This window comes from Epinephelus moara, chromosome 18 (genome assembly GCF_006386435.1).
Source record: "Epinephelus moara isolate mb chromosome 18, YSFRI_EMoa_1.0, whole genome shotgun sequence".
Taxonomy (NCBI): domain Eukaryota; kingdom Metazoa; phylum Chordata; class Actinopteri; order Perciformes; family Serranidae; genus Epinephelus; species Epinephelus moara.
The window spans coordinates 22,724,489-22,739,525 of NC_065523.1; the positions used below are offsets into that span (position 1 = coordinate 22,724,489).

At 40.4% G+C, this 15,037-nt stretch overlaps 2 protein-coding genes across 3 annotated transcripts in view; both read right to left on the minus strand.

Annotated features, from left to right (window-relative positions):
• Nucleotides 1–7,302, minus strand: part of cant1a (calcium activated nucleotidase 1a) — a 10,345-nt gene extending 3,043 nt beyond the window's left edge. Inside the window, exons 1-2 of one of the 2 annotated variants that reach the window (XM_050068789.1) lie at nucleotides 7,145–7,302; nucleotides 1,302–1,970 (exon numbers count right to left, since the gene is read on the minus strand). In XM_050068789.1, coding sequence (XP_049924746.1) covers nucleotides 1,302–1,947 — 646 coding nt within the window. In that variant the 5' untranslated portion in view covers nucleotides 1,948–1,970; nucleotides 7,145–7,302. Of the gene's footprint in view, nucleotides 1–1,301; nucleotides 1,971–4,975; nucleotides 5,129–7,144 lie in introns of those variants that run through there. The other variant, XM_050068788.1, reaches the window with a different exon arrangement.
• Nucleotides 7,303–10,079: 2,777 nt separating this feature from the next.
• On the minus strand, nucleotides 10,080–13,647 carry syngr2a (synaptogyrin 2a). Its single transcript, XM_050069733.1, has 4 exons — nucleotides 13,452–13,647; nucleotides 11,883–12,120; nucleotides 11,586–11,722; nucleotides 10,080–11,463 (listed from the first exon to the last, which is right to left on the minus strand). Exons 1-4 carry the CDS (start codon nucleotides 13,548–13,550, stop codon nucleotides 11,266–11,268), a joined length of 672 nt encoding a protein of 223 aa, XP_049925690.1. The 5' UTR covers nucleotides 13,551–13,647; the 3' UTR covers nucleotides 10,080–11,265.
• Nucleotides 13,648–15,037: the final 1,390 nt, after the last annotated feature.

Here is a 15,037-nt window from a genome sequence, read left to right on the forward strand (position 1 = left end):
ACGTATCTTTCCTCTCTTGCAAGGAGCACCTGTAACATAAATAATTTCCCCTCGGGGATCAATAAAGTATTTCTGATTCTGATTCTGAAAAGGCTGCAATATAACCCTTTGCGGCCATATCCTCCTGGGACCCTAACTTTTGTTTGCCATGCATTTTTAGTTTCTCCTTGCTATTTGGGATCAGTAGGACCCGATGAGTATAAAAAACTAAACATTGTCAATGATAATTAAGTCCCAATGTCCTCAAATGAGACGATAATACAGTCCCCATGTTTTGAAACAAGTACTTCCTAATTAACAGCGTCTTATCTTGATACTGTTGCTAAAATTGGTCAAATTTGTTGCCGTATCAAACTACAAACATTATTAATCATAAATAAAAAAGTTTTCACCATAAAATGTGATCAGGTTTTGGACCTTGTCCACTTTTGTGTGGGGATCAGATGCAGACTGACTTAGCAGAGATGGCAGCCATCTTGTTTTTACATGGATTAATGTATTGTGGTCTTACTACCACTAGATGGCATAAAAAAGTGTCCACGAAGGAGGATAACAGATCTAAGTTAAGTAGAATGAAGTATATGGTCAAGTAAACCCAAAATGTGATGTCCTCATATGAGGACACAGGGTCTCAGGAGGTTAACGCACCGTCAAAGCGCATCCACTAAAAGTGCTTGTTTTTGCCACTGATAGGCTCAGGTTGTTATTAGAAGTGTCTGACAACATTATGGGAAGGACCCTATGGAGAAATTAAAGCGTTTTTTTTTAATCTTTTGCTTAATTTGGTCTGTTTGTCATTGTCTCGGTCAACGAGAAGACTCATTCTGAAATCTCGCAGACTTCTCCATGTTGTCGAAAACAGCAAAACAGTCAGTCAACTCTTTCTGGCGCTCCTCCCTCCAACTCTCACTAATGTTTCCACCGTCGTCTTTTTGCAACAAGTCAGCTCTCAAAGACTTCAGAACGAGACTTCTCCTTGAGCAAGACTTGGCTACACATGACAACAAACAGACCGGATCAAGCGAAAGGGAAAAAAAATAATTTTTATATCTCTGTGGGGTCCTTCCATGATTTTGTCAGACACTAAATAATACCAATCTGAGCCTGTCAGTGGCAAAAGCAAGCACTACTATTGGACGTATACTGATGGCGTGATATTGCCCCAGTTGAGAAATATTTAAGTTTCCCTTTAAAACTGAAAAATAACTAGTAAAAAAGCTGTCAAAAAACGCAGTGGGAAAATGGAAATAATCAAGTACAATAATGTATTACAGTATATATGAGTGGAGTGTAATGCCAACCTTTGGCAACGCCGCCATCGCCATCAGGTAGGATGACCCAAGGCACAATCTTGTCACCGTCAATGTGGTAGACGACGCCCGTCCTGTCATCGACACTGTAGAGCTTCCCGTTGAACGCCACCAGGTCAGACAGCTCCATTCCCCTGCCCTTCTCCGATAGGTGGCTTTCCAGCACCACCCTGTCTGCATCCCATTCAACTGCTATCTTGTCGCCACTTTGGGACACCAACAGGTGCCCCCGCCGCATGTAGCTGAACCATGTCAGCTTCTTGTCACTACGAGAGTCCGTGTCCAGGTCAGCGATGACCCCAATGCGGTAGCGGGTGCCCTGCAGCGTGTGCTCAGGCGGACTGAGAGGGTAGGTGTCGTTGTAACTGGAATCGGACCGCTGGGTGTCACTGTGACTGCCCCTCCAGCCGTGCGAGTCATAAGAGCGGGGGCCCAGGCTCGAGTTTAAGTGCATGAAGAGCAGAAGAAGCAGGGCCAGGGAGCCAGCCACCGCCACGATGGGCCTCCATTTAAGGCGGAAACGTGGGTCAGTGGTGTTGGCCATAGAAGCCAACATCGGGAGGCCTCCGACAGAGATACGCAGGGTGTTCATGGGCTCATTCTGCTCCAGTCGAGTGAAGCCTGGGGGAGCAGGCATGGAGGACGGAGGCCTGGGGAGACCTGAAGGAAAAAAGAAAGAGACGGTCAGTCATGTGCACTAGTTCAAGACAAAACAGGGCAGCAGACTGTCAAAAAAAGACCTCATCTGCGTTCATTTCTACATATTCAAGTCTAAAATCTGTTTATCCTTTTATCTGTTTTGAGTATTTTAATATAAAATCTCTTTTTTATTTTCCTGTAAAACATGAAAATATTCTGACCCTCCCCTGAATTCATGTTGTCCTTGTCTCTCTCCCCCTCTGTGTGTGTTTGTTTCTTTTCCTCTATCTGTGTGAACAGTCTGCTTGAGCTTTGCCTCTTGTGTGTTTGTATATTTTGTCCCCTTTCTAGGTTTCCATGGTGAAGAGGCAGTTGTGGGACTCAGGTCCTATCTGTTTGGTGTTTGCCTGTTACAATTCAAGTCATCCTGATTGTCTATACTGTAATTTTACTATGGTGCTCTATTCTGTACACATGGCATCCACTGCACGTCTGGCTGTCCATTTTGGAAGAGGGGTCCCTCCTTTGTTGCTCTTCCCATTATATTTACCCTGTTAAAGTGGAAATATAAAGTTTTTTGATTTAACTTATCTTAATAAAATAAAATATTGATTGTCCAATGTAATGGTTTTAGAAAAATGAGAGCACTGACATTTAAATTGATTCCCTGTAAGATCTCCTGGGAAAATCAAGGCATAATTTATGGCACAAACATAAGCGTATCAACCACTGTGCAACCAAAACAGGAAGAGGAGAGTGCTTTTGTTTTCCCCAGTAGCTATAGGTAACTAACCCCTGTTACCAAGGAGTATCCCCAGTGTAAGTTATTAACAGTTACTGTAAGCTACTCCTGTTGAGTTGCCTCTGAGTGAATTTAAGTTCCCTCTGGTAAGCAGGTACGCAGTGTGTATGTTTGGGGCTTTTATTGTGAAAGGTAAGAATTCAGGCAAGTTTGACCAATCCCTGTGAATTCTGTGTGACCCTGCAATTTTGCCCAGTCACTGCAACTTTTCTGCAAATTTGACCGATCGTCATAGTTTCTCCAATCATAAAAGTCAAAAATGAAATGAGTCCAAATCTCTCTCTCCCAACCTGGAGGTGGCAATCCACCAGAGAACCATGTCCTCTGATTTGAAGGTGCTGACTCTCATCCTGACCGCTTCACACTCAGCTGCAAACCACCCAGTGAGTTATTCTCACTGGAGCAAGTTGCCTTTGATTTTTAATGAATTACACACAAAAAAAACTAGAAGAATGTCATTTGTCCCAAAAGTCACACAGTACCGCTGCAATACAAAGAATGTATCCTCAAATACAGGTCGCGATTCAGGTTACACAGGATCATTTTTTCAGGGGCAAGCCACAGTAAGCTAAGCTGAGTAAGGGCTTGCTCTAAATCTAAAAAGCAATTAAATGCAAACAAATCTTTACACTATGGAAGTAATCTGAAGACAAAATTCTTTCATACATTACTCTGACCCAACCTACAACAGCACATTTAGATAATAAAACTCAATCTAATCCTACTCACATACTCTCCATGAGCAGACTCTTGTGTGCCAGTCAAATCCTTAGTCCCAATGGCAGGCAGGTCATTCATATAAGCTTATATTTTCAGGACTATTTTAAATTGTGGTAGGAGCTTACACAAATGAGCCTATACATGCCAGGTTAAACATTACACAACGGGAGGCAGGAAGCAGCTCAGTTTCAGGGTTGGGTGAATATCAGTTGGCCACCACAGTGCCGTGTTAACGTAGTCGCTGGGCGAGATGACAGCTGTGAACAGGTAAATCAGGTAATACAGTATCAGCCGGCTTGTGTAGCACATGCCACTGTCACATAAGTGCCAACAATTTTAGTAAGCAGTCAAGTCACCTATCAAGCAGAAATCTCTGTCGTGATTCTTTTTTTGTTTTCTATCTGTGACAACTGAGAATCTTGTCCAAATAAAGACATTTGAAAAGATCCTGTTGGACTTTTGGCATTTAACAGACCAATCAAGAGATTAATGACAATAAATAGTGATCGACAGAAAACTAATACTATTTTAACTATACTATATAATACTACTATACTAATACTATTTAAACTATAAAAATGTCAAATAATTAAGGTTTCTAGCTTCTTAAATGTGCCATTTTGGAGTGTTCGTTGGACGAAACAAGACATTTAAAGACACCACTTTGGGCTCTAGGAAATTATGAGGGATATTTTTCACTATTTTCCAACATCCAAAGATCCGGTGTGTAGGCTTTAGGTGGATATATTGGCAGAAATGGAATATTATGTAATAAGTATGTTTTCTTAAGTGTATAATCACCTAAAATAAGAACTATTGTGTTTTTTTTTTTTTTACCTTAGAATGAGCTGTTTATGTCTACGTAGTAGGGTTGCAATGATATGAGATTTTCACAGTACAATAACCGCTGTTTCACAGTATCACAGTATTTTTATTTTTTTTTTCACACCGTTCCTTTAATAGACTTAATATAACTCAACTCAGATTGGGAGGTGATACAGATAATTCAATTTAGCACCTTGGTGGACAACAGGATTATGTGACACTTCAAGGAGAAAGCTCCCAGAAGTCATATTCCAAACAAGGGAAAACTGTTTTCCTATAGTGATATCTGCTTAAATGCCCAGTAAACTGATTTGACCTTATACGTCTACACTTGAGGGGTCACCACCACCAGACTCTGTAGAATAGAAAATGTGTGCAATCTACTTCTGACCAAATTCCAGGCAGGGACCTCTAAACTCAGCCTCTGGAGCCTCACACTCTGTGGCCTAAACATGGCTGCATTTCTCCGAAAGCAGAGCAGAGGCTGAAAGACTCTTTCATAAAAGGGGCCCGGAGCCAAACAGCAGTCCATTATGGCAGCAACATCAGGGCCCACACTCCGAGGCAAGAAAACTATCCCCTCTGAAACACACCAACAAGTGGCTGATACTAATGAACTTAAACAGATTCTGATTTTGCCCAAATCTCCTTCGCTGAAACAAATTCATTAAAAGCTTACCCCTTCGCCGCCTCCTGCCAGAGCGCTGTCCTGGTGTCATCAGATTTACCTCACTGTTTTTAAAGCAGACCTCCACGGTCAGTCACAAGCTCTACCTGCTCGCAGATTATTTATACTGCAACCATGACTAAGAGTTGTTACAAAGCTAGTGAACTTTAACTAGACTTGGAGGATTATGTTCCAGTCCAAAGGGTCAAACCTCGCAGGAGGCCAGCACAATCCATTAACCATTATCATCACAATAGCAACAAAGGGCCAGGAACCAAAGGTGAGGGAAACACTCCTTACCTGCACAGTCACCTGTCCTGCATAAATAAGTGGAATGGTGCAAATCCCGCAGGCTGAATAGAAGTTAAGAACAAACCTGCAGTCACTACAAGAATTTGTATCCAGCATGCAATCAGAGAGGACTGAGGCCAGAGATCAGCCTGATAATACAGCGGTTACACAGTCAACAGGGACGCTACAGGAACACAAACTTTTAATTACTTTTAATTGAACTCCTTCTGGGCTTCAGTTCAACAATATGTTAGGAGTTCAAGAAGTTAATTATTAATCAACAAGCAACTTGTGAGCGTCATAAAGTCGTCAAAGGTTTCGAATAGTTTAAATTCAGTGTTGCACAATGAAATTACATAATATACACTGTAAGGTTGGGAGATATGGGGATATAGATGACACGAGATGTTGCCATGTAGTTTGTACTAGGCAGCTGTCCATTCAATTGAGTTATATTTGATTCAATTCAATAGAACTTCATTTATCCCAAAGGAAATTTTTGTGCCAGAGAGAATGCTTCAAATTACAGTTACTACTCACTAGGCTATTTAACATCTCTGGTTGCATTAGACTAGACATTGTGGCCAACATTGCACATGAGTGAGCAACATACAGCAATATTTTTTGGGATTATTACATCAATATGACAAAAGCTCATTAATGACCAAGTATTTAAATCACTGGATCAGCCAGAAAAGACACTCCAGATGTAGTTATTTCATCTCTAAATGCTTCTCAAATTAGTTTCCAAAAGTTTTTTTTCATATCACTACATTTTGCATCAATACTGAAATTTAAAATATGCTAATAGAATCACCAACCAATCATTTATTCTGTTGATAATTTAATCAATAAAAGGTCCAAGATGACAAATACTGGTACAAAACCTTGAGATGTTCAATTGACAAAGATATAAAACAGTTAAAGTTAGAACATTTTCACATTTACGTGCATAGAACTGGTATTTTTGCTTAAAAATGTATTTAAATGCTTGATTGATTTTCAATACTGCTGCAAATTAATTGTCTGTTGACCAGCTTATCGATTCTTTGACCATTTGCTTCAGCTCTAATGAAGCATGAATTACTGACCATGCACCTTCTGAGTGACTCAAAGCGGCTCCCACAGCAGTCTAAGTTTGTTCAGTGGCGTGGCATAATGCACAACACGGAACAGTAGTCGTGTACAGTGTCTCCCTGAGAGTATGGACAGTTGTGTAACTGCACAAAGTCCTGTCCTGATACGAGCCCCTATCAGATGCCGGTGGCTACCTGATGTGCAAATGTGAGTGTCTCTGCTCAGTGCTGCCACAGAGGATGACATCTGGGGAGGTGGGCTTCAAAGGAAACAGATCAAGGACATAGAGAGAGTGTGTGAGGCCCATAAATAGCTGACTTGTTGCTGTAAGGCAGATTCCCAGAGCTCTGCATGTCAAGGCGCCCCCAAACAGATGTGAATTACACTGAGGGCTGGATTTTATGTGTTTTTTTACAATGAGAAGACGCTGTGTGATAACAAGATGCACAATAGTGATACTGAAGTATTTTAAATTTAGTCTGCAGACCACTTGGAGCATCTCAGAGGCCCCAGGTGGGTCATTCCCACTTTGCTATTTACAGGCCCTTTATTCATAAACCAATAAAGTTCTGAGTAAAGTAGTTAAATATAGTATTCACTGACTGTTAGTGGGGGTATTTTGCTAATAAGGGGATCGATTTCAGGTGTCCCTCTCCTCCTGCACACACACAAACATCCCATCTGCACCTCCTGTGTGTGAGTGTTAGCTCCTGACCCTGTCCTGCCAGCAGCGCAGAGGTTAACACGGATGCCATCACAAATGGCTGCGTTCAGAGTCGAGCTGAAACCTTGTAACGTTGCTTCTTAACTCACCGCAGATGTTAGATGTTCAGCTCACAGTCCGCTGCCGGCTGTAGCTCAGGTGTCATTATTTTATCGCCTCCGTCTTCGGCTCCTTTTCCTCCGTTCCCCGTTCACAAGACAGCCGCTCATTACTTCCTGTATGTACTGATGACGACGGCAGCGTGCACTGCCTGCGCGCGGTGGATACAAGAGGGTTTGTCAAACGGTGCCTTCGCGTGATGTGGGAAATTTGAAAACTCCGAAGCTGACACAAAATGTAAGCTAGAGCAGTGGTGTCCAGCTGTGTCCTTTAAAGCAGGGATACTCAACTTGCTTTTTGGAGAGGAAATAATAATACAAATGTCATATCTGTAAAACACACAACGTTTAGAACAGAATAAATGACATCCAGCTCTATGAATTATTATATAAAAGCTGAGAAATGTTTGATGTTAAAAGTTTGTGAGAAACATGCACATTAGATTTGTGGGCAAATCACAGCATCCTTGAACAGGTATGGTGTATGCAGGGGTGTTTTAAGGATGTGAGGGTTTTAGGGGCTTAGCCTGGACCTCTGTTAGGTTGTCCGAGGGTCAAATTTGGAAACCCTAGGATGGCGAAGGAATGACCTGCCCTATTCTGCCTCCTCCATTCATGTCCTCGGGGGGTCTAATCCTGGCATTTTCTGTGGGTAAACAAGCTTTGTTTTGATGGTTTTTAACGCACGCTGGCACCTTATTTACACTGCAAGTACAAAAAAACCTCCCAATGTGAATCAATTTATTTTCAGTGTGAATTAGAAAATGGTTTGCGGGCCACCTGGCACCCTGTCGCAGGCCAGGTTTGGTTGAGTATCACTGCCTTAAAGGACCCCTTTACTATCATTGAGTACACTGATGAGCCCTGACTATGTGACATGTTTTAAGGATATTTTATATTATATTCTATGCATGACTATAACAGTACAGACCAACTGATAAACTGCATAACCAAATATCGAATAAAACAACTGCAGGATGTTTGTGTAAATTGAGCAGTTGGGATGAAATCTGAGCTGAAACAGTTCTCTGTCTAAATTATGTTGGGGTTTTTTCAACAATTATACATAATTGATAGTCGTCTTTTTCAACAAATTAAGTCTTTCCCTGATGCTTGGCCATTGTTCTTTTTTCTCTTTCGTTGTTTTAACCTCGGGAGGAGGCAGTTTGCATAAGTGAAGGCTCTGTGGACATAACTTGTGTTCAGGTCGTCACTGTGCCCTTCATACTGTGAGGTTTTTTTAAGTTAATATCTTTAAAAAAAAATCTGAACTGTAAAGATCATTTCATTTAGTTTTCTACATAGGAATGAATGAAATGTTGAGAAATGGGCCTGCTGTATATTTTCAAAATATGTTTTCTTACGTCCCCGAAAATCAAGAAGGCCTCGCGACCCCATGAAGCTTCAGCGACACATAGTGGGGGTCAGGACCTTTAGTATGGGAATCAGTGGGCTAGAAACAACATGCTATTCTTGCATGGATTCAATTGCAAGACATTTTAAGGTTAGATTTTAATGTCATTTGTCATGTTCTTACTATTCTAAAGTGACTGTGTGCATCTGCAGAGAGTAAATTATCTTAAATAAAAAGAAATAACTTAAAAAAACGTTTGCACTCAGCTTCTCTTGTTTTTTAAATTGTTAAATAAAGCTATTCCAAATCAGTTACTCCAACACTTTCTTATGGTATTTTGGATTATTGTTGTACTTCTTCTTTTTGCCTCCTTGTTAAAAATGTGGGTAAATGTTCCAGGCATGGCTTTAGAAGATTTATGGTCATGTATATGCAGCAGAATACATCTCTTATTTACTAGTGACAAAATCAAAGAGGATCATTTGAAGTCTATTCATAAATTTTATCTTACCCCAGTAATGATGCATAAGATATTGTAATGTCAACGTATCCTAGCTGCATCAGCAAAGAAGGAACATTTATGAATCTTGTCATGTTGGCAAATGTGAAATGTTTTGCTTGTAATGTGATCAACAGCATCCATTTCGTTTTATTTTTAAATCTGCCAAGGTGCCATTGGAATTTTGTAGGTGCAGATTCAGTGTGGGCCTGCTCATCAGGGCTAATTATAATTAGCTGCATTGATATAAGTGTATGTTATGTTATGTTACAGATGTGTTGTATATTAAACAGCTGCCAAAATGAAAACACTTGGCACACAAAGACGTGTTGATGAGAAATATTAGACACTTTGTGAGCAATGTCTTTGTGAAAAATGTGTGAGTGAAAAAATGAGTGTTTTTTGAAAAATATTAGTGCTTTTGTCACATCAGTATTAGAAACTGAGGTTAATATTAATCTCTGGCTGTTTTTTTTTTGTGGGATACTAATTATGATGAAATACTTTGCAAATAAATTTACTTTTTTTCACCATTAGAGAAATTAAATCTAGAGAGCTGTGGGCTAATTATTGATTTTTATTTTAAATTTTTTTTGGCCCCTTTTTTCACATTTGGAAGTGTTTTATTTATGAGGATGAGATTTATCCAAATGTGAAAAAAATAACTGGTTGTTAGGTACATTTTGTTCTAGGACAAGTTGATTTTTCCCCCCTCTGGCTCTGCAGATTATTCATTCAAAGTTATTCCATTTTTAGCATTATTCTCTTAACCTACACACTGACTGTATCAGCCCTTTGACTGATGTATGAAAGTTGGTTGTAGTGTAGTTAAAAGGTGAGACTGTGCACAGCAGACATGTTTGCTTTTGATGTTCTTTTCTTATTGTCTTTCCATTGTTACGTGGCGGACTGTTAACAAGTTCCTCCACATTCACCGACACAATCACTACGCAAATATTTGCCAAGGGAGCACAGCTCTGCAGCTCAGAGTCCGGGTCTTTTTTTAAAGGAGGATATAAATTACGGGCCGACTCACAGGTTCAAAACCAAAACAGTTTTTATTTGGCAAACCCGTGTGTGTGTGTGTGTGTGTGTGTGTGTGTGTGTGTGTGAGATACAGAATACTGTATAAAGGCACTTTAATGGGGAATTACTGTAAAGCCATCGAGCACAACAGTGAAACTGTAACACGTGCAAAGGTACAAGTACAGTGAAAGAAAGCAAGAGAAAAGTCATGTAGCATTTTTGATTGTCATGTACCTGGACTGAAAGGATTAAGATAATAAATATATCCATTTCCCCACAATGTCACTGAATTCCTGAAACCAAATTATGGCTGAAACATTTGCTGAATTGGAAATTAATAAAACTATTGGTTATCTCAAGAAAGGCACATTGAACTTCCACAGAGGTAGCTGATATAAATCGATGGTTTTGGCTACCTTAAAGCAAAACATAACACCCTTGAATACTAATCCTAAGTAGTAAGTGTGGCACAGTTGGATTTAAAACAATAAAAGTAACAATCTGAGATCAGATGTTGGCAATTAACTGCCCCAAAGATATTGAGTGTGCTTTTCAGTGCATAAAAGCCATTTTTCAGTGGTTAATTATTTAAAAAAAAAAAAAAAAAAAAAAAAGGAACAAAAACATGGCGTTACAGTAGTTACAGAAGGAACATTCTCATTGCACCCATTGATTAAATAACATGGGTTTGTTTTGTGGTCGAACAAAATATGTACTGCACTGTCTCATTCAATTGCTGTGTTTGGATCTGAGAGTGATAAAAAATATTGAACAGTAACATATTCATAAGAAAAATCAGTTTAAATAAGCCAAGCAAATTTCCCTGCTACAAACTAAATCCTAACCTGTGTGCTGACTAATGCTTTGCACTCGTAAGCCAAACAAAAGGGGCACTGAAATCACTATAGTCGGTTTGGTACAAAGACACAATGGCACGGTCATCCTCTCTCTTACCAAGACAATTTTCTTCAAACAAAACAATATCAATTTTCAGAGTTCACCCGACCTGTGTGGCACTCCAATGACACAGCAAACATCGACCACACGACAATGAAACGAACTAAAAACACATCAGTGCACCCAAATATATGCAAACATGTTCTGCAGGAAATAAATGGGAGTGCAGAGAACAGTCTGAGTTGTAAATGAAATCATTGGCACACGTTTATTTAAAAAAACAAAACAAAACAAAACAACTCCCCTGTTGGATTCATGTGTGTGAATCTCAGTCCTTCAATAAGCTGGAGGCTGGTACTCTCCCGGCTGCTCCTGGCTGTGGGAGAAAGGCGACTGCTGGTAGCCTGTGGGCCCGCTGCTGTACGGTGCGGGCGGGTATGGAGTATTGTGGTCATTGGCTGGGTCTCTGTACTCCTGGTCAAAGTCACTGACGCCTTGGCGATACCTTCCATACGCAAAGTAGGACAAGAGACCCTGTTGAGAGAAGGCTTAGTAAGTGGAGCTTTAACGCTGGATTCTGACAAATTTTCAACAAGCTGAGGTGTGTGTTATCATATGATTTTGTTAGTCAAATGCTGGAGGGATAAAAGGCTCACCCAGGTGATAATGGAGAAGAAGGAGAAGGCCACGACAGCGCGGGCAGCATCGCCAGCAACAGCAGCAATGTCACTCGTCTTGGACCACTGATTGGCCAGGACGCAGAAGCAGATGAACCACAGGAACGTCCAGGCAGCTTTCCCACAATGATAATGATTTAAAGCAGAGAAATAAACAGTCAGGATTAAGATGAAATACAATGACAGCACTAACCTCAACAAGGCTGCATTTCCTGTTTCTGGGGCACAGTTCCTGTATTCAACTATAAGCAGTCCATAGTGAAACCTGACTCTCACCTGAGAAAACCAAATCTCCTATAACAATGATTTTTCTCTCTTTGGCGTTGCTGATCTGCGGGAAGTAGCCGTCAAGTATAAGGAAGACAACACAAGCCAAGAAGGCCAGGACTCCGATGGCGACCCCATAGCTGCAGGCGCTGTCATTGTTGTTGAACATGCATTTGGTTTCTTCCTCCTTCGACGGGTTGATGTAGCCTTCTGCTGTGATGCTGGCAAAGACCACAATGGAGAATAACTGCAAAGGAGGGACACGCGGGGTTAATGCCACGGGGAGGGGGGTGAAAAACGCATGTTTCAAGTCAAGCAGCTGCAGGGGCCGCGTGACTCTCATCACATGATTCACATTACAAGAAAGTTTTCACCATGGAAAAAACATAATATTGAAACATCTGTGAAGCCAGTTTAGACAAGTGAAGCTGGAAAAGTTACTGGTCTATTTTAACACATTAAATATGGCACAAAAAGAAAGTGACATCCTCTGTGAGTGATCCACTTTTCACACATGATCAGCAACTATTTAGATCAATGACTTGTCTTATCCTCTCTGGTTCAAGCTGCTTCTCTGCATTTTTAAAATGAAATATCTGGGTTTTGGACTGTTGCTCAGACATAACAGGACAGGCAGCTCTTCATTCATATTTCACCGATCCTGGCATCCCTGCACGGTTTAGCCGCTTCCTTTTTAATCTGATCACAAGTATTACTGATTATATTTTTTACCTTTTGTTGCCTTACACCCCCCCCTCACTCCCTGAGATCCTGAATTGCCTTTGCTCTTCCTGTTCTTGAGTCTAGACTCAACACAAAGGTGATATTTGCTGTCAGGACTCATTGAATATGAAATGACTTGCCTGAAGAGATAAGGGCAGCAAACTCTGCATCATCCTTTAAAATCACAGCTATTTAGTAATGTATTTATCATTTCTATTGTTTTAGATTACTGTTTTATTTCCCTGTTGTTTTGAATCTTCTTATTTAAGTGCTTAATGCTCGTGTTTTGAAGATATTTATGAATAAAGTCTATTATTACCATCAAAGAACTGAGCTCTTCCTCTAACAACTTAATCTAATTGACCAGTAACGTCTGGCATTTGAAAACTGTGCAGGCAAGTAGAGAGCAACAGATGACGCTGCACAGGTTAATTTCCTCATCTGACTTTCACACTGTAAACACTTCAGATAAAAAGTAAGACATCTTATAGGCGTTGTAACCCACTATTATCTACTTTTCATAGCATAAAAAAGCACAGAAAGCGCCAAACAAACTTTACATCATCAGGTGGAAAACTGGCAGTTAACGTCAGTTGGTGACACAGCATTGGTCATGCTAGCTAACGTTAGCATCAACAAGTGCTACACAAAACATATCTAATTTCCATTTAAGTAGCGTTTATGTAAGATTTCAACCTAACACCCACTTCATGTCCACTGTTAGCAGCTCATATAGCTAACACTTAGTATTATTGACTGTTTCGTGTCGGCCCTGGCAGCTCACATCTGTTAGAACAAGCCGTTGATGTGACAGCTGGCTAACTTTGATGCTAACGTTTCCGTGGAGTCACTCACCCAGCTCAGGCAGCGCAAAATGGTTTGAGGCTGTTTTATGAAACTGGCTAAGTCGAAAGCACCGCCAGCCAGCGAGGCCCCGTACGCACTGCTCTGCATTTTTTGCTGCCAAAAAATGCCTGTCAGACGACTTAAAGACGAGCTGGAGAAAGTCTTCCTGTCAGAGTTGGGGCAGTTTCGTTTTGTAGCGCAGCTTCCTGAAAACTTTTCAAAGACCGCCCCCGCTCTGATGCGTTCAAGTGCTGCTCGTAAAGCGTGAAGTCCGGGTCGAGCGAAAAGTACTATGGTAATATTTTCACTGTCAACCGGAAATATTTAATAAATTTACTCTAAAAAGTTACTTCGCAACTCAAGCAGGACTTTAAGCCGCCAGGTGGACAACGCACGAGGCTACAGGGAATCAAACATTAATACATTGCTGGGCTATTTATTTTACAAATTGTTTAATAATAAATGCCTTGTAAATTCCTGTAATAAATTTGCCTCTTCGAACCTAAATGCAACAGCACAGAAACTGCAGCATTCAAGAGTAAAAAGCCAGAAAAACATATCAATATTAGATTTTAAAAGCAGATAGGCTTACTATTAACATAAGTCAATAGTATTCATATCCACTTAATACCATCAGTTGTACCTCTAATAATAATAATCAGCATAAATATACTTACTGATTTAGGCATGCAGGGCTTAAATCCAGGGCGTAGCACCAAATTCTGGGCCTTATACATAAGTATTGTCAGCCCCCATCCCCTAAATCCATGTCTCTCTCGTGCAGCTTTTGATTTTTGTTTTCCAAGCACAAATAATACTCAACTGATATTAGTGTCTTTGCATAAACATACAATAAAACAGGCTATAATACTATAGTTTGCAGCAGCAGTAGCTCAATCCACAGGGTTAGGAATAAGTGGAGCGTGGACTGGTAGCTGGAGAGGTGCCTTCTGCCGGCACCGTTGAGGTGACCCTGAGCAAGGCACTAAACCCCCAACTGCTCAGGGCATCTGTCAAAGGCAGCCCTCTTGTTCTGACATCTCTGCATTTAATGCATGTATACTGTTTGTGCATGTGTGTGTATCTCAGGCCTGTGTGTATTTGACATTTCTTCTTTGTTCTTCTTCTTCTTCAGCCAATTTTAATTTAGTAATGGCATTAATTACTTAGAAATAATAAAAAAAAGCAAACAAAACCAAACTTTTTATTCCAGCCAGCTTTTTCCATCTAAGAGCCCCCTGGCCTGCAAAATGTTACTCAAATAACATGTTTGGTACCAACCAGAAAGAGGCACATGCATGTATTTCCATCCCTCGGTAATTATATTAAGCGTTTTCTTCAATAGTATTTTCTAATGTAAAGTTATATTTTGATTTATTTCCCTCTGATCCATCTGAAAAAATGGAACCTCCTGGATTCATAGTCAGTGATCATTTCTAACTGGACTTGTAGTTTCTTCAACATTGCTGCTAGTTTAATAAACTAGTTTGACAAATGTAATGCAGTGTTGCAGTTCGTCATTGTGACCACTGAGGGGCAGTAAATACTAAATCTAATTGCAAACAGCTTCAAGACACGCACTATCATACTGACAC

Coding starts and splice junctions, on each gene's coding strand:
- syngr2a (XM_050069733.1), bottom strand. CDS start 13,550: ATGCAGAGCAGTGCGTACGGGGCCTCGCTGGCTGGCGGTGCTTTCGAC. Junction 12,121..13,451: donor TTTTGCGCTGCCTGAGCTGG/GTGAGTGACTCC, acceptor CCTCCTTTGCAG/TTATTCTCCATTGTGGTCTT. Junction 11,464..11,585: donor TCTTCTCCATTATCACCTGG/GTGAGCCTTTTA, acceptor TTCTCTCAACAG/GGTCTCTTGTCCTACTTTGC.